At 40.5% G+C, this 19,585-nt stretch overlaps 1 protein-coding gene across 1 annotated transcript; it reads right to left on the bottom strand.

Annotated features, from left to right (window-relative positions):
- Positions 1 to 4,322: 4,322 nt before the first annotated feature.
- On the bottom strand, positions 4,323 to 19,013 carry LOC117257085 (uncharacterized). The gene is made up of 6 exons (XM_033626970.2): positions 18,874 to 19,013; positions 13,957 to 14,125; positions 13,749 to 13,832; positions 7,372 to 7,422; positions 7,222 to 7,260; positions 4,323 to 4,523 (listed from the first exon to the last, which is right to left on the bottom strand). The coding sequence occupies exons 2-6, from the start codon at positions 14,059 to 14,061 to the stop codon at positions 4,440 to 4,442; spliced, it is 363 nt and encodes a 120-aa protein (XP_033482861.1). The 5' UTR covers positions 14,062 to 14,125; positions 18,874 to 19,013; the 3' UTR covers positions 4,323 to 4,439.
- Between the last annotated feature and the right edge of the window lie 572 nt (positions 19,014 to 19,585).

Consider the following 19,585-nt stretch of genomic DNA (forward strand, 5'->3'; position numbering starts at 1 on the left):
TAGGTAAGGTATAATCCCAGATGAGGTGTCCATTATCAGGAATTAATGGATGACATCGGACAATTGCTTCCTACGAGTAAATTTATTGATGATTATGGACACCTCGAAGGGCATTAATTTATATTTTCAAGAATTTTGCAATCAGTTTTTTACAAGCCATAACTCAATTTTACTGTAACACCTGAGGGTTTTACTAATATCTAGAACAATTATTACCATTTCATAAGGTTCGTATGCAACGGAAACATTCACTACTCCAGTAAATAGGACAAACCTCAAATAAGGGAGATATTTTATCTCAGCTCGTAGAACCCTTTAGCTCAGCTATGAGCCAGAAAGGTAACATTACACCAGCAAGATTCAAAGTCAGTAACATTCTGTACGGCTGACAAACAGTAAATATAATTTGACAATATGTTTGACAACAAAACTAGCTACCTATCCAGCCGTGTCACTGTTGTAATTAGATGTTAGCTTGTTAATGTGTTGCAATAAATTGTAAACAGAGGCTCTGACGGTGTCCCTGTTGCTATAGTTACTCATCGTAGACAGGCTGATAACATATAGCCAGTACATTAATTTAGAACGGGTGAGCAGACATCACTGGAAACACTTAGTTGGTGTCCACTGTCAGGAATTAAAGGTCCGCTGTGTAGGATTTGGGGTGACATATTGGCAGAAAATAAACCTAAAACAATTAGTATGTTTTCTTTAGAGTATAATCACCTGAAAATCAGAACTGTGTTTTTGTTCAATTAGAATGAGTGTTTATATCTACATAGGGACTGGGTACTTGTCCAATGTCCACAGAGATCACCATGTTTCTACAGTAGCCCTGAAAAGACAAACCAAACACTGGCATAAGGCCATTCCTGTTTTTGCCTCAGCCACGATAGTTAGCAGCCCCTCCACGATGGGCAGTGTTGGAAAAACACAGATTTTTTTTTTTTTAACGTAAAACTGCTACATTTATAGATTTTACCGAAATAAATCAGCAGGTCCCTTTTTTTTGGAGAGGAGACCTGAGCAGATAATGCAGATTCTGGTAAAAACCTCCTGAACGTCTGGATCAGAAAAAAGGTGAGCACACTTTGAATTGTCTGCAATGAGCCGAACAGCGTAGGAGAAACACAGATTTTTAACATGAAACTGCTTTATTCATTGTTTTTACTAGTTTTAATCACCTGGTCTGTTTGTTTTGTAGAGGAAGACACCTCTGCAGATATTTCGACTCCCGATAAAAACTTCCTGAACAATGAACACTGAAGAAATCCTAATTTGGAGAAGCTTCAGCTGGCTGCAATCTGCAATCCTCACCACTAGATGCCACTAAATCCCCCTAAATCTTACATACTGTACCTTTAATGGACACTCTGCAGCCAGTCAGAATTGAGTTTTCACTCAAACCATGGTGTAATAAGCAATACCATCAACACAATCAGGGGTTTTCTTGCAACAGTTTCACTGGGTAGATGTTACTAATTATGTTACTGAGTAAGTTTGTCCACTGTATTACTCATTTCTATTCATGCTTCTATTACATTATATTTTTGCATTTACCATTCACCCATTACTGTCACAGTGTGGCCACAGTGCTCACTAAAAGTAAAACAAACAAAGGAAGAAACAACTTCTGTCTTTTTTCTGTCTTAAACTAGTAAAACAAAGACTATTTATTTAGCAATTTCAATGCAATGTCAATGCAAGGTAACCATGGTGCTGTCTCTGTTTCCCATAACTGCCATGTATTTCAGCACTGTGTGGTGATTTGCTGCCCTTTGCTTTTAAATCATACGTATTGTCACACAAACAATTTACAGTGTAAGAATCAGAAATTAAATGATGTAGTAAAAATGAGAAAGGAGTAACAGACCCCCCCAAAAAAAGTATTTCAAAAGGAACTACACCCTAATAAGCAAGTACTTTATCAAGTTTTGTTGTAAACTATTGGTTGCATTTTATTTCCCAGGACAACAAACCAAGTCTCACTTCAGAGTTTAACAAATACAGTTGTTTTTTTTGTTTTTTTTAAAAAAAAAAGAAATGACACTGATGGTTTTATTTGTACACTCATAGTAAAATCCTCTGCTTCTGTGTTGGTATGAAGGCCCGAAAACCCTTTGCCTGTCTGTGCTGTACATCTGCACATGAATCTGTGTGTGCGTATGCTGCTGCTGAGAGAGTGGAGCGTTACTTTGATGGAGATCGTTTGTGTTACTGAGGTAGAATGAGAGATTAAGAAACTGAGGGCAACTGAGGTTTAAATGAGGTCTTTGTGTCAAGGCATACTGGTAATGTCAAATACAGATCAGAAATGCACAACAAACACAGCACAATAATTATTACTGAGTAGACTGACGACATGTTCCTGAATAGTTTTGTACCTGAGGTTTCAATATGGTGTAAAAGCACTGTTAATAGCAAAATCCTGAGTGTGGTAAAATGACACGTCAACACTGCTGTTGACCAAAGTAAATGTGAAGGGTTTCTTTCCAAATATCAGATATCCATTTAAACCTTTGGATGTTTTTTCTCACCGCTGGTTGAAAGGAAAAAAACACTAGAGTTATTAATCTGAATAATGAACTCTAGCTTACATTGGCAATTGCTAATGTAATTCTCTGCATTTTCTTTTACTTTTAGAGATGTTTCTGTAGGTAGAGCTGGATATTTCATTTTGGAATAAAACCTTTCACGTCTACTTTCAAAGTAATGACTTCAACGCACCATGTCTATATTGTAATGTCGCTATCAATGTCACCATCTTGCTCCCATTTCATATGAGGATTCATGACACTTGATTTAGAAACATGTTTCAATAAAACGGTTCAGGTTGGTTCCTTTTTTTCTTTAACCCCCCTCCCACTTTAACCCGCAAGCCCGTCCCCTCTCGACACACACCACACACACACACTGAGGCTACATCCACATCAATACGTTTTCATTTTAAAATGGTGTTTTAAAAAACAATCTCATAAGCAACAACTGTTTTAGCACCGTTTAAGAAATAATCACCCTCCTAACTAACACTGAAAACACATCAAGCAGCAGCAATAAATCCATTTCTCTGCGGCCAGGAGGCATGTTCATGTGCTTCAGGCACAGGAGTCAGAGGACTCTGTTTACTGATTGGCTACAGGTATTCTCTGGCCGCACTTCACGGCTGCTTGGTGTGTTTTCAGCACAACATGCCTAAAAAACGCATATCACATGACCATTCACGTACACTGGGCATACACATGTCGACATAAACAGGAAGCAGATTGTCTACTTTGCAGTTGGTTGCTTAGCTACAGAAAATAGTGCAGAGATGGCAAAAATTAAGACAAGAGATTTCTTTGCCTGGACTGATGACGAGGTGGAACTGCTACTCAAAATAACACATGAGTATAAGGCAGTCAAGGTGGTGGCAGCATTATCCATCGCTGGAGGAAGCCATGGCGATGGGAAAGGTATGTAAACCCACCTATAATTTTTTGGCTTGACACATCTTGAGTGAGAAGACCCAAGTGGGAAGTGAGCGTGGGTGTCTGCGTCATTATTTTCAAAGTATCCCTTTACAACCATCCAGATGAAAATGCAACCCCGGGGTTTTAAACTAAAATGGAATCAGCTGCATTTTCAAAGGTCTCCGTTTTAAAGGTTCCAAAAGGCTGGAGTAGTGTGGACGCTAGGCGTAAAAGTAACAATACTCATGCATTTTAAAATGAAAATGTATTAGTGGGGATGTAGTGAGGTTCAGGAAAGCAGGAAACCTTTAATCAATAGTTGGACACTTTGGGAAAAACAATTCTTGGCATTCTTGCAGGGTTACATGAGAAGACTGATACAAAGAGGGATGCTTAGCTTAGCTTAGCATAAGACTGCAAACCCACCTACCAGCACTTTTAAAACTCAAAAGGCACAATACCTCTAGAAATACTGTTGTTTTCACACTTTGGTTTGTATACAGATCAAACAAATACGATATAAGATATTAATAAGTGAGCTTTAAAGGTGGATTTTGTTACCCTTGGCTAGCTGTTTCCAGTCTTTGTGCTAAGCTAAGCTAGCCGGTTGCTAACAGTAGTTTAATATTTACCGTACAGATTTGAGAGTGGTATCAATTTTCTCATCTAGCGCTTGGCTGTTAAGTGTGTAAGTCTATTTCCCAAAATGTCAAACTATTCCCTTTTAAAAAAGTCACATCCAAAGATCAAATTCTTTCATGTTAAAACAGAGTCTGATCACTGAACTCTTACAGCGAACCAATAAAACCAAGATACAGTATCAGATCGGGAGAAGAAACCACTGTCTGCAATATTTTTTTTTTTTTGTGAGTGTGTGTGTGTGTGTGTGTTTGTGTGTGTGTGTTCCTGAATCCCCATCACAGATAGGAGTGAGACAGTCCCCCTGGTTGTTTGAGGCCAAACCTTGAGGTAGGTAGAGAGGCATCTTATCTACTCCCCTTCCTCCTGCGCTGGAACCTGAGATGTCGAGGGCTCGAGCTGCGAGGGACCCTCCTCAGCCTCTTCTGAAGAGCCCTGGAACAACAGGAGACCCAAGAAAAAAAAACCTGCTGTCACTTTGTCTGATCACTTTCAGTCTAATGAGTCATTGTGCGCAGGTTAATGAATCAACACTAGAAAGAGCGCGAGAATACGAGAATGAGTGTTAAAACTTCATTGCATGACAACGTGCGGGGAAGTAGGTCCAGCTGTCAGACCTAGAAATGTGAGGAAGACGACGGTTATGTCAGGAAACCAAGAAGACAGAGGAAGAGAACAGTTAGATCAGGTTTCCCCTCTCTGCATTGACTCATTCTTCCCCTTCGTGTGCGTGCGTCTGAGAAACGGAGTCTGTCTCAACGGTTTCAGTTCTTGAAGCATCTTTGACAAACTGCTCGGTGGGGAGGATGCGATAAACAAGACGAGGGGCATCAAGAGGACTGCCCGCCTTGGCAGCGACTGTTGTGCAATGTTGTTCGTTTGAAAGATGAACAAGGTGACTAAAAGAACCAAAGTTTCTCAGAAACACAGGGCGTAACTTCACCAAAACTGGATGTCACGAAAGGATGTTCGGTGGTGTATCTGGGGAATTCAGCACCGCCAGCTGTGCATTTCCAAGAACTCGTCATATCCTCGTCAAGTCAGTTTACGTAAAGCATGAGAAGCATGTGCATTGGTTGTTTTGCTGTTTACGTCAAATGTAACGTCAAAGCAACAGCAATTTTAGTAGCTTTATACAAGTCTCATAAAACACTGTACTTAGATACGCAGGTAAATTTCTCACATACTTGAGTAAACACGTGAGATGCATCATGGCGTGCTCCTAGGGCTGTGCTAATTGTGACTATTGTGAAAAATAAGGACTAGAGCAAAAATACAAAGGACAAAAATGTAAGATAATAAAATATACATGCAAAAAAACCCCACAATGTCTATTGTCTATATGCCACATGTGCAAATGATTCACTGTAAACCATGTGCCGCACAAGCTGGAGGACACACAGAGGTCGGAGGAAACCCAGCTGCCCACCCACACTGTTAGATGTTGATATTTGGCTGAAGTTAGGTTGTGATGCCAGGTGACCAAAATTTCAACTCATCTCTTTCAAATAGCCAATTCAGTTTGAGTCCCGTCTGTCTAGCCACACATTAATTCTATTCACTGTAAAATTGTTTGGCTGATTATTTATTTGTTGTTATGTTACTGTTCTTTTTATTATGTATCCTTTAATGTTACTTTATTCATTCATTAATCTGTTGTTATTTTCTCTATTTTTGCCTGTAAGGTGACACTGAGTGTCTTGGAAAGGCGCCTTTAAATAAAATGTACTATTATTATTATTATCATTACTACTGACAACAAATGACATTGCTTCCATCCGTCTCATGCTAATGTCATCTTGACGTAAAATAACGACATTTAGTCGTCAGGTATGGAGAACAAAACCTCTGCAAAATGTCATAATGTTAACGTCCACACAACTTTAATTTTAACGTCGTCAGACATTTAAAAAAACGTCGACCAGATTTTCATTCCAACTAAAATTAACGTATGTCTGATGTAAGAATTCAGCGTCTTTCTGACATCATAGTGAAGTCTGGTTCCAGCTGGTGAGAAGCTTTTTCTTAGATTGTATTGGATTTGTGGTTATGGAGGCACAAGCTGGAAAAGTTTCCACCAGTATGAATCTGTGTGAGTCTACAACAGGACAACTTATATGGATGTAATACTGAAGCGTATGAACTCAGTTGCCAGATCACGTGGTACATCTGGTAGCTTTGTGGCTAAGACGAGGACCTTTGTTGTATGTCTCTACCTTCATATTTAATGTGTCAGAAACACCTCTCAGTATCACACACTGCATCAGTGTTAGACATCTAATAAACTGGTGGCTGAGTGTATATAAAGGTATGGAGTAGTGTGATGGCCATATTTGTTGGCTGCAGCACCATTATAATTTGGGGGCGGCAGTAGCTCAGTCCATAGGGACTTGGGTTGGGAACCGGAGGGTCGCCTGTTCAAGTCCCCGTCCGGACCAAAAATATGGAGCGTGGAGTGGTAGCTGGAGAGGTGCCAGTTCACCTCCTGAGCAAGGCACCGAACCCCCCAACCGCTCAGAGCGCCTGTCATGGGCAGCCCACTCTGACATCTCTACACTTAGTGCATGTATAGGTCCAGTTTGTGCATGTGTGTGTTCGGACCTGTGTGTAATTGACAACAGAGTGAAAAATTGAATTTCCCCTCGGGGATTAATAAAGTATATAAAATTTAAAAAATTTAAAAAAAAAAAAAATAATAAGTTCAGAGGGCTTGTAAATGTAGTTTGGGTTTGATGCTCTGTACCTAACACATGCATTAGATATTCATGAACAGTTAAATGAGGCCAGCTCTGCTTTTAAAAGTCCCTGATCGCAAATGTGACTGATATTAGTCAAAAGGTAAAACGTGACACAAACTGAGATTTCTGTTCAACTGAAGCAGAGGTTGCATTTCTACACTGTAACGAACTCTGTGAAGTGACTTCAGCTTCAGTTTGATGTTATAACTAATAACTAACACTGACATTTTATTGGCTGATGCTGCAACAAACCTTCTGCTCAGTTTGTTAAATTATAAGACACTTCTATCAATAACTTTAACCAATGAAATCACATTCATTTTTCAGTCGAGTAAACCTGTTATTTGAAGTGCTTAAGAAACAAACGTGCTCTTCTAAGATGTTATCTTCCTCACCTGCTGCTCCTCAGTTACTTCTTGAACTACTTTCTGGGGCTGCGGACAGAGAGGGAACAGAATTAATGACACATGAAGGATGGTGCAGCTCCAGGAGACACCTTGGAGGCTTTGGACGCCACAATGTAACTGTCAACGATTGCTCCATACCCATTTCCTTGGTCGCCCACGTGGTCGTCTCTCCCCCACCGGCTCTGCTTTCTGAGAACGAGCAGATGGATGATTAAAAGGAGGTTTCAGGTTTTCACAATCCTGTCACACTGATCACTAACTAAGATTAAGGGTGTATACCTTTAAGTTTTTAGTCTGAGTGTTGTACTTTTTGAAACAGAACTGCAACAACACTACTCTCTTTAGAGATAAACAGAAAGATGTGTTTTCTCTCAGTCAAATCATCACTTGAAATGTCAACATGTGCAGTTTCTGCAGAGCTGTGTATTCAATTAAATGCTGCACATGCATCAGCTTCTACAGTGTGACTGTGTCTCAGACAAAAATGAAATGATTTTAAAGAATCAAGTAGTAAAATATCAGCAACTAAGTGGATATATTTATGGCACATTTTCTGTTTATAACCAACTGTTATGAGAAATGTTTAATTTTCCCAGATGTGAAAACAATTAATTTGTGTGTCTAATTACAGGTTCATACATTAATTGTGTTGCTTTGCTTTGATGAAACAGGTTACACAAGTTCAGTTGCCTCACAATGCATATCCAAAAATAAAAAAAAACACTTCTTGTTGACATGTTATTTTCTACATTTGTATTACAGAGTTACTACTACATACTATAAATGCACAAAAAAGTGCACAGGCAAACTGGAAAGCTGCCAGCAGGGGCAGTACAGGATCTTTTTCTCCTGCAGGCTGATAAATAAATTTAACTGGAAGAGAAGATTTAGCAACACTATATTATTTTTTGTATACTAAGAAATCCAAACAGCAAAGTTTCGGATCATGAAATATCTGAGTGCATGTTCTCACAAGTATACACTGAATTCATACTGTCATAAAAAATGCCAACACATTTTAAACACACTAACAATTTTTTTTCTTTTAAAATCACTTAAACACACCAATAAAGACAGTGTGCTTTCAGTTTTAGTGAATTGAAAACACTTTCTATTTGATTGGAAACTACACTGCTCAAAAAAATTAGGGGAACATTGTCACAGTGTAACACCAAGTCAGTTAAACTTCAGGGATATCAATCTGTCCATTCAGGAATCACAAGTGATTGTGAATCAATTTCACCTGCTTTGGTGCAAATGAAAGTGACAGCAGGTGCAAAAGCAAGACAACCCCCAAATGGGAATGGTTTTACATTGACAGTTGCTCTCTCCTTATCCTTCCTGACTGAGTCCTCTCTCGTTTTGTGTTCAGCTAGTGTCCTTGTCACTACAGGTAGCAAGAGGTGGTACCTGCAGCCCAATCAGGTTGCACGCAGTCGCAAGAAGGTTTGCTGTGTCTCCCAGCACAGTCTCAAGAGCATGGAGGAGATACCAGGAAACCAGTTGTGACACAAGGAGAGCTGGACAGGGCCGTAGAAGGGCATCAACCCAGCAGCAGGACCGATATCTGCTCCTTTGAGTGAGGAGGAACAGGAGGAGCACTGCCAGAGCCCTACAGAATGACCTCCAGCAGGCTACTGGTGTGCATGTTTTTGACCAAACTGTCAGAAACAGACTCCATGAGGGTGGCATGAGGGCCTGACATCCTCTAGTTGGACCTGTGCTCACAGTCCAGCACCATGCAGAGAACACCAGAATTGGCAGGTCCGCCATGGGTGCCCCGTTCTCTTCACAGATGAGAGCAAGTTCACACTGAGCACATGTGACAGGCGTGAAAGAGTCTGGAGACACTGTGGTAAATGTTATGCTGCCTGTAACATCATCCAGCATGACCGGTTTGGCGGTGGGTCAGTGATGGGCTGGGGAGGCATATCCTTGGAGGGTCGCACAGACCTACATATCATAACCAATGGTACCCTGACTGATGAAATCCTCAGAGCGACTGTCAGACCTTATGCTGGTTCAGTGAGCCCTGGGTTCCTCCTGGTGCAGGACAATGCCCAGCCTCATGTTGCCAGAATGTGTAGGTAGTTCCTGGATGATGATGGCATTGATGCCATTGACTGACCTTCTCATTCCTCTGACCTAAATCCAATTGAGCACCTCTGGGATGTTTTGTATCTGTGCATCCGACGCGACATTGGAGCTCACTGATGCCATGATCAAGGTCTGATCCAAGTCACCATCCACCAACTCATCAGGAGCATGCTCAGACGTTGTCGGAAGTGCATACAGGCACATGGGGGTCATACACACTACTGAGTCAAATTATGAGTTGCTGTGATAAAATTGGATCAGCCTGTGATTTCAATTTTTTACTTCGATTTTCCGTGTGATTTTGAACCCAGCCCTCAGTGGGTTGATGATTTTGGTTTCCATTGACCATTGTTACGTTATTTTGATCCCAATTAATGATATGATGTACATTAGTAAAGATTTTCAACTTGAATAATTCCTTCATTAAGATCTGATGCGTGATTTGAGTGTTCTCTTGATTTTTTTGAGCAGCATGGATCCAACTGGAAGAATGATCTTGATCACTGTCACATGGCACTGTGACCAGAGTGGCTTATAAAGTGTTCAATCTTTAACCTTTGTAAAAGTAGCCATACAGCAACACAAAGATATTCCAGTACAATTAAAAGTCCTGCATTGAAAATGTACTTAGGTATCAAAGATTATGCAGAATATCGCCTTTCAGAGTATTTGATTATTATATATTGGACATTATTGAAATATTATCACTGATCACTGAATTTATATGTAAGCTTAAATTTGAATATCGTAGCTGGACTGATCCAGAGCTCATTTCAACTAATTCATTTATGATACGAGTAGTGTTTAACTTTCCCAAATGTGAAAACAAATGATTTGTGTGATAGACATGTCTAATTGCAGCCTTGTGCATTATTTGAGTTGCTTTGCTTTGATTAAACAAGTTACACAAGTTCAGTTGCCTCATAATGCTTATCCAGAAATAGAAAAAACATTTCTTCTGTGTCACACCCAACAAAACAAAATAAACTAGAGAAATTATTTTTCTACATTTGTATTAAAAGACTGACGGATTTACAGAGTTACTACCACACACTATGAATGCACAAACAAGTGTGCAGGCAAACTGGAGAGCTGCCAGCAGGGGCAGTACAGGAACTTTTTCTCCTGCAGGCTGATAAATAAACTTAGCAACACTACATTATTATTTGTATACTAACAAATCAATAATGTTTATTGTAGCTGGAAAATTGTAAATTGCAAAGTAAACACTGACTTCATCAGTCAAATAGTTGTAGTGTGGCGTAAGTAAATAAATTTCCCTCTGAAATGTATCGTAACGTATCATCAAACCATATCAAATCTGCATGGGAGGCAGATCTTGGTGTGGAGTTGACTGAGGAGATGTGCAATGAGGGGATGAAGAGGGTTCATCTAAGCTCAACTAATGCTGGACTGCAGTTGATTCAGTTCAAATTCATACATAGATATTCAAAAGAAAAGATAAACACAATGTATCCTAACGTATCTGCTATCTTTGACAGATGTAACTTTGCAAAAGGTACTCTGGGTAATACTTTCTGGTTTTGTCCTAAGACTGTCTCTTTTGGCAGGGTATCTTCTCTTGACATTCAGATTGAACTTGACCTGTTAATTGCTCTGTTTGGTTATTCTGAAGCTTCTCTTGTTCTGCCACATACTGTTCAGAAGTCCCTGATGGTTGGCATGTAAGTAGCAAAGAGGATTATTTTTAAGGAACGGAAAGCTATCAGTGCTCCTTGTTTCTCTAGATGGCTTAGGGAACTAGTCTCGGGGACTCACCTTGAGAGACTTTGAAATGCTAAACAGAGTTTGTATGATACATTTGGGAGTATTTGGGGCCCAATAGTTAGGCACCTTAACTCACCATCTGCTAGCTTAAGTCCCTACTTGATATGTAAAATAGCAAACTGCAAAGTAAGTAGTAACTTCATTAGTCAAATAACTGTAGAGTGGCGTAAGTAAAGAAATGGAGTGCATTAAAAACATATAATGGAAATATTAATGTAAAGTACATGTACCTTAAAGTTGTACTTAAGTTCAGTATATGAGCAGATGTACTTTGGTATCTTCCACTAACACTGATATTTCTCTGTGGACAATGATAGCTGCCTCTGCACTGACCCACAAGAAGAAGAGATAAACACTGCACTGATTTAATAACAGCTCATCTTTGCTCTTTTTTCAGCTGACATTTGCCCTCATGATGAATTCTGACTGTGTTATAGCATCCTACGAAAGACCCAGATCTTTACATATCAGAAGAACGTGTTACATGGAAACAAACATTTAGAAAGTGCTGCCATCAGTTGTAAAACAAATATGTTGTGTGTTACCGACTTCTTTCTCTTCAGCAGTGATGGAGACCAAGGTTGTTTTGACTAAAGTTTGATACGTCCAAAGTCACAATTTCTCATACTATTTTCTAATTAGGGATGAAACTAACAATTATTTTCATTGTCAATTAATCAGTCGATTGTTCTTTCGATTAATCAATTAGTTATTGTTGATGAGAGCCTAAGACGACTTCCTCAAATGTCTTGTTTTGTCCACAACCCAAAGATATTCAGTTTACTGTCAAACAGGAGTAAAGGAAGCAGAAAATATTCACATTTAAGAAGCTGGAATCAATCAATCAATAAAAAAATACTCGAACCATTTAACTGGTTATGTATTTGGTGATTAAACAAAAATGTATAAATTTAGGGTGTCCAAAAAGTTCTGTCTGACAACACAGAACTTCAAATATACAGTACAGGCCAAAAGTTTGGACACACCTTCTCATTCAATGCGTTTTCTTTATTTTCATGACTATTTACATTGTAGATTCTCACTGAAGGCATCAAAACTATGAATGAACACATGTGGAGTTATGTACTTAACAAAAAAAGGTGAAATAACTGAAAACATGTTTTATATTCTAGTTTCTTCAAAATAGCCACCCTTTGCTCTGATTACTGCTTTGCACACTCTTGGCATTCTCTCAATGAGCTTCAAGAGGTAGTCACCTGAAATGGTTTTCCAACAGTCTTGAAGGAGTTCCCAGAGGTGTTTAGCACTTGTTGGCCCCTTTGCCTTCACTCTGCGGTCCAGCTCACCCCAAACCATCTCGATTGGGTTCAGGTCCGGTGACTGTGGAGGCCAGGTCATCTGCCGCAGCACTCCATCACTCTCCTTCTTGGTCAAATAGCCCTTACACAGCCTGGAGGTGTGTTTGGGGTCATTGTCCTGTTGAAAAATAAATGATGGTCCAACTAAACGCAAACCGGATGGGATGGCATGTCGCTGCAGGATGCTGTGGTAGCCATGCTGGTTCAGTGTGCCTTCAATTTTGAATAAATCCCCAACAGTGTCACCAGCAAAACACCCCCACACCATCACACCTCCTCCTCCATGCTTCACAGTGGGAACCAGGCATGTGGAATCCATCCGTTCACCTTTTCTGCGTCTCACAAAGACACGGCGGTTGGAACCAAAGATCTCAAATTTGGACTCATCAGACCAAAGCACAGATTTCCACTGGTCTAATGTCCATTCCTTGTGTTTCTTGGCCCAAACAAATCTCTTCTGCTTGTTGCCTCTCCTTAGCAGTGGTTTCCTAGCAGCTATTTGACCATGAAGGCCTGATTGGCGCAGTCTCCTCTTAACAGTTGTTCTAGAGATGGGTCTGCTGCTAGAACTCTGTGTGGCATTCATCTGGTCTCTGATCTGAGCTGCTGTTAACTTGCGATTTCTGAGGCTGGTGACTCGGATGAACTTATCCTCAGAAGCAGAGGTGACTCTTGGTCTTCCTTTCCTGGGTCGGTCCTCATGTGTGCCAGTTTGGTTGTAGCGCTTGATGGTTTTTGCGACTCCACTTGGGGACACATTTAAAGTTTTTGCAATTTTCCGGACTGACTGACCTTCATTTCTTTAAGTAATGATGGCCACTCGTTTTTCTTTGGTTAGCTGATTGGTTCTTGCCATAATATGAATTTTAACAGTTGTCCAATAGGGCTGTCGGCTGTGTATTAACCTGACTTCTGCACAACACAACTGATGGTCCCAACCCCATTGATAAAGCAAGAAATTCCACTAATTAACCCTGATAAGGCACACCTGTGAAGTGGAAACCATTTCAGGTGACTACCTCTTGAAGCTCATGGAGAGAATGCCAAGAGTGTGCAAAGCAGTAATCAGAGCAAAGGGTGGCTATTTTGAAGAAACTAGAATATAAAACATGTTTTCAGTTATTTCACCTTTTTTTGTTAAGTACATAACTCCACATGTGTTCATTCATAGTTTTGATGCCTTCAGTGAGAATCTACAATGTAAATAGTCATGAAAATAAAGAAAACGCATTGAATGAGAAGGTGTGTCCAAACTTTTGGCCTGTACTGTACATTTTTCATTAAGATCTTAGATACTGTGATCAGTTAAACCTTAAGTGTAGATCTGGGGCCTTTGTTCTTGCTGCCTTTCGGTCGTCCTCTTGGACGCTTTGGAGTCGGTGGTCCGACAGGCTCCTGAAGAGAGAGATGTGGAACCATGACTAATCAGTGGGAAACATTTCTTTGCTTTGTTTTCCAGACTTAAAACAATTTAAGGTCAAGGCTGATCAAATTGATCCTTAAGAGACTGACATCCTACCTGCTGCTGTTTCTTTGGCCGACCCCTGCCCCTGCGCTGAGGCTCAGGAGGTGACTGGGCAGTGCTCGGCTGGGGAGACGGCTCTTTGGTCCCACTGTTACTCATGCCTGCGTCTGTCCACCAATTCAGGGAGTGTGGGCATCAAAGCCTGGAGGAGTGGCCTTGAGGGCTTAAAGAGGAGAAGACAGGAGCGTCAGGAGCTGGAGATATGGGCAAAGACACATGGGAAAAAAGTGCTACTTTTGAATGCAGCCATCATCTCTAGGGACTTAAGATTAATCAGCTATGTTCTACTACTTCAAATCTTGTTGTTCTTTTTGCACCACTACCACAGTGAGTCTCAATCAGTGCTGAAAATCATTGAAAGGATAACTCAGAATCACACAGGATCCTTTTCCAAGAGCGAGCGTGGGAACTGCTTATACATAAGCCTTGGCACCAGGTTCATCGGAACACAGACAGGGGTCTGGCAGACGCAGGGAAACATGAGAGTGGTGTCCAGCGACTAAAAGTAGCACAGATATTCACAACTCAATCTGCCATCCAAACTCTGCATCTGCTCTACTGTACGCTGCCTTTCCATCTGCCCTCTGTGAAGGATTTCTCAATGGGGTGGTGCCTGTTGTGCTGATGCTGTGATAGCTTTTACACTAAAACTTGTGCAGTTAAAGCACACAAAAAAACATGCAAAACCTTCATGGGGAAAAAAAATCATGACAAATCTGAGCATGCAGGTCAGATGGAACTTTGGAGCTGCAACAAATAGTTAATGAAGCAACTGGTAAATCAATGGAAAATGAATCTGCAACTACTTTGATAAATTATTAATCATTTACACACATTTTCAAACAAAAATGCAAAACTTTCTCAGCTTCACAATGTTGATAATTTGCTGCTTGTATACGTTTTATGTGATAGAAAACTGATTATCTTTAGTTTCTTGGCTGTAAGCCACAAAAAACAAGACATATGAAAACATCACCTTGGGTTTTTTGGGCTTGAATATTTCCTGACATTTTACAGACCAATTAAATAAAAGATTTATCACGAAAATGTCTCACACCAATTTCTTAACTGATTAATCCTCTAGTAAAAAAATGTCACGTTCAAACTGCTTGTTTTGTCAAGCAGTTTGAACGTGGACCAAAATATATTCGGTTTACTTTTACATGAGACAAAAGAGGCAGCAAATCCTCACATTTAAGAGCCTGAGACTAAGGAATAGTTTACTTTTTTTGCTTGAAAAATGACAAATTATTAACCAGTTATCAAATAACAGGCAAAAGTGTATGTTTTGTTTTAATACTGGGGGACACTCATATGACAGGGGAGTTTTGGGGGGTCCTCTGCAGAAATGTTTGAGCAATGGACACTTTATTTTCTGCATTATTTTGTGCATCCATTTGTTCATTTTTGCATCAAGTTATGGTGTAAGTGTGTTTAATTTTCTCAACATAAAAGTCCTCTGCAAGTTGCATGATTTTATTGAGGGGGTTGGACGAATGTGCATGTTCTAAATATTGGAGGGGGACACATATGACAGGAAACATTTTGAGCATCAGACATTTTATTTCCTGCATTATGGTGAATTTTGCGCATCAATCTGTGCCTTTTTGCATCAATTTATGGTGCAAACTTGTTTAATTTTCTCAAAATAAAAGTCCTCTGCAACTTGCATGATTTTATTGAGGGTGGTGGTCAAATGTGCATGCTTTAAATATTGGAGGACACACATATGACAGGAGAGTTTTGAGGTCCTCAAAGAAAAAATTTGAGCATCAAACATTTTATTTCCTGCATAATTGAAATTTTTTGTGCCCTGGTTTGTGATTGTTTTGCATCCGTTTATGGTGTAAATGTCTTTAATTTTCTCAAAATAGAAGTCCTCTGCTACTTGCATGATTTTTTTTGAGGGGGAACAAATGTGTATGTTTAAATACTGGGGGACACATTTATGACATGGGGGTTTTGGGGTCCTTCGCCAGAATTTTTTTAACATGAGACACTTTATTTCCTGCATTATGGTGCATTATGTGCATTCATTTTTGCATTAATTTGTGGTGTAGTAGTGGTGTGTTGTTGTTTTTTTAATAAAGGTCCTCTGCTACTTGCATGATTTTATTGGGGGTGGTGGACAAATGTGCATGTTCTAAATATTGGGGGGGACACATATGACAGGGAAATTTTGAGTACCAGACACTTTATTTCCTGCATTATGGTGAATTTGTGCATCAATTCGTGCCATTTTGCATCAATTTATGGTGTTAACTTTAATGATTTTATTGGTGTGGGGGGACAAATGTGCATGTTCTAAATACTGGGGGGGGGGCACATATGACAGGGGAGTTTTGGGGTCCTCAAAGGAAAATTTTGCGCATCAGACATTTTATTTCCTGCATTATGGTAATTTTTTGTGCATCAATTTATGGGACAAATGTCTTTAACTTTCTAAAAGTAAAAGACCTCTACTACTTTTATGATTTTATTGGTGTGGGGGGACAAATGTGCAGGTTCTAAATGTTGGGACACACACACAGGTTTGGGGTCCTTCACAAGAAAACTCTGAGCATCAGACACTTTATTTCCTGCATTATGGTGAATTTTTGTGCTACAATTTGTGCATTTTTGCATCAATCTATGGTGTAAAGGGCTTTTATTTTCTCACAATAAAAGTCCTCTGGTTACGGTGTGAACTTGAATTATTTTATCGGTGTGGGGGGACAAATGTGCATGCTCTAAATATTGGGGGACACACATATGACATGGGAGTTATGGGGTTCCTCCACCAGAATATTTTGAGCATCAGACACTTTATTTCCTGCATTATGGTGAATTGTGTGCATTCATTGTGCCATTTTGCATCAATTTATAGTGTACAGTATATTCAATTTTCTAAAAACAAAAGACCTCTACTACTTTAATGATTTTATTGGTGTTGGGGGGACTAATGTGCATGCTCTAAATATTGGGGGACACACATATGACAGGGGAGTTTTGGGGGTCCTCTGCCAGAAAATTCCAAGCATCAGACACTTTATTTCCTGCATTATGGTGCATTTTGTGCATATTTTGTGCATTTTTGCATCAATTTATGGTGTTTAATTTTCTCAACATAAAAGTCCTCTGCAACTTGCATTATTTTATTGGGGATGTTGAACAAATGTGCATGTTCTAAATATTGGGACACACACACATATAACAGAGGAGTTTTCGGGGTTGTCCGCCAGAAGATTTTGAGCATCAGACACTTTATTACCTGCATTGTGGTGAATTTTGTGCTGCAATTTATGCATTTTTGCATCAATCTATAGTGTAAACATCTTTGATTTTCTCACAATTAAAGTCCTCTGCAACTTGCATGATTTTATTGGGGGTTGGACGAATGTGCATGTTCTAAATATTGGAGGACACACATATGACAGGGAAAATTTTGAGCAACAGATACTTTATTTCCCGCATTGTGGTGAATTTTGTGCATCAATTTATGGTGCAAACTTGTTTAATTTTCTCAAAATAAAAGTCCTCTGCTACTTGTATGATTTTATTGGGGATGGTGGACAAATGTGCATGTTCTAAATACTGGGGGACACACATATGACATGGGGGTTTTGGGGTCCTCTGCCAGAAATTTCTTAACATGAGACACTTTATTTCCTGCATTATGGTGAATTGTGTGCATTAATTTGTGCCAGTAAAATAAAAGTCCTCTGCAACTTTAATGATTTTATTAGGGGTGGTGGACAAATGTGCATGCTCTAAATATTGGGACACACACACACACACACACACACATATGAATGGGGAGTTACGGGGGTTGTCTGCCAGAAGATTTTGAGCATCAGACACTTTATTACCTGCATTGTGAATTTTGTGCCGCAATTTGTGCATTTTTGCACCGATCTATAGTGTAAACAAATTTCATTTTGTCACAATAAAAGTCCTCTGCAACTTGCATGATTTTATTGGGGGTGGTGGACAAATGTGCATGTTCTAAGTATTGGGGGACGTCCCCCCTGCTTTCCAGGAAAACCCTCATACTTCTAGTAACTTCCAAAAACAGTGTGATCTCCTTGTTTCGCAGAGAGTAAAGCCACAGTGTCTGCTTTAACCAGGCTGTTGGTAATGTCCCAGGGTGGTCGTTTACCATAAGGTCTGGCTCTGTAAGGAATGTGCCAAACACTAATTGCCAACACAGCCTATCAAAACGGCCGCACTGAAGCAGGAAGTCGGAGTCATTTGAGAAATCTACGTCCTCGCTGAAACGATTTAAAGCCAAACGAGACGCACGACGTCGTCTCGACGCTTATAAACTGATTTCGGAGCAACACAACAAGCGTCCTGCACTTCTTCTGCAGCCGCACACCGTCCGCTTAAACGAGTCTGTTTGGCAGTCAAGCAGGCCTACAGGGACTGAATGTACTTTTTGCATATGGGCGGCAATTGCAAACCTTAAAAACACATTCTTTGAGAGGCTTTAGAGAAGGTGCGTAAAGCGCTCCTGCAGCCAGCCCGTGACTTCAAACCTTCCCGACTTCGGCTCGAGCAACTGTCGTATGTAAATCGCCACAACAACCGCCGAGGCCATCAGTGTTTTAAAGCGTAAAGTCGGCGCTAACTACACAACATCCCCCTGCTCCCATCACTTGCGCAATCGATCCTAAATATGTTGGGTTTTCTGCAGAGATAGCAGGTCCGCCGAAGTGGGTGAAGCCGAGGAGCTGCAAAAACTTTACCAAGAAGGACAAAGGCGAGGAAGAACACAGGTGCAAAAGCTCTCCTTTCAAACCAGCCATGAACATAGGCTACACACACATGCATACATTGAGGCTATAGGCTCCATGTTCAGGCTGAGTGCTCCGGCTCATGCAGCCAGCGCCAAACGCAGCACAATGAGAGCGCAGAGAGAGTTGAACTTACCTTGAGACGGTTTTGCAGTTTCACCTGGAAGTTCACACAGTCAGCTCACTTTGTGCTTCTGCACAACTATGAAAATCTTAGTGTATCGACCGTCTCATTGGCTGGATTGAAAGGGTAAACTCTCTCTCCCTCCCTCCTCCTCTCTGTCTCTCCTCCTCTAATCGGAAATGTGTGTGATCCCCCCCAGACGTCCAGTCACGAATACCCCAGTTGCAGTATAATTGGGGGTTGTAGCTGAGCAGTATGCATTGCATACTTTCTCTATTAAAGCATGTTTCAGGAGGGAACCAGGGTAGGAGGGTTGAAACAGAGGACCCCGCCCCGAAAAACCTCACCGGACCACCCACTTGAGAGAAGGAAAGAGAGAGAGAGAGACGGGCATCAGCCAGGAGGGTAGAGTCTGGTTCCGGGGTTCCCAAAGTGGGGTCCGGGGACTGGGAAGTTCCCCACAGACGGGAGGGAAAGGTTCAGTAGAAATTCGGCTGAGATCAGACTGTCTAGACTGTTTTCGAGCAGAGGTTTCACTGTGTGTGTGTGTGTAAGTCATAACAAAGGACAGAAAGATCAAATGGGGTTTCTGAGAACAAAGTCTGCAGGGGCAGCCATCTGATGTGCATTTGTTTGGGGGGAAACTGACCCCAGTTTAGTTCACTGAATCATGCACCACATGCAAACACACTGAGAGTGAGCAGTAAGCAGATATGAGCTGTGT

Source organism: Epinephelus lanceolatus, chromosome 1 (genome assembly GCF_041903045.1).
Source record: "Epinephelus lanceolatus isolate andai-2023 chromosome 1, ASM4190304v1, whole genome shotgun sequence".
Lineage (NCBI taxonomy): Eukaryota > Metazoa > Chordata > Actinopteri > Perciformes > Serranidae > Epinephelus > Epinephelus lanceolatus.

Coding starts and splice junctions, on each gene's coding strand:
- LOC117257085 (XM_033626970.2), bottom strand. CDS start 14,061: ATGAGTAACAGTGGGACCAAAGAGCCGTCTCCCCAGCCGAGCACTGCC. Junction 7,261..7,371: donor GTGGGCGACCAAGGAAATGG/GTATGGAGCAAT, acceptor CTCTGTCCGCAG/CCCCAGAAAGTAGTTCAAGA. Junction 4,524..7,221: donor AAGTAACTGAGGAGCAGCAG/GTGAGGAAGATA, acceptor CTGTTGTTCCAG/GGCTCTTCAGAAGAGGCTGA.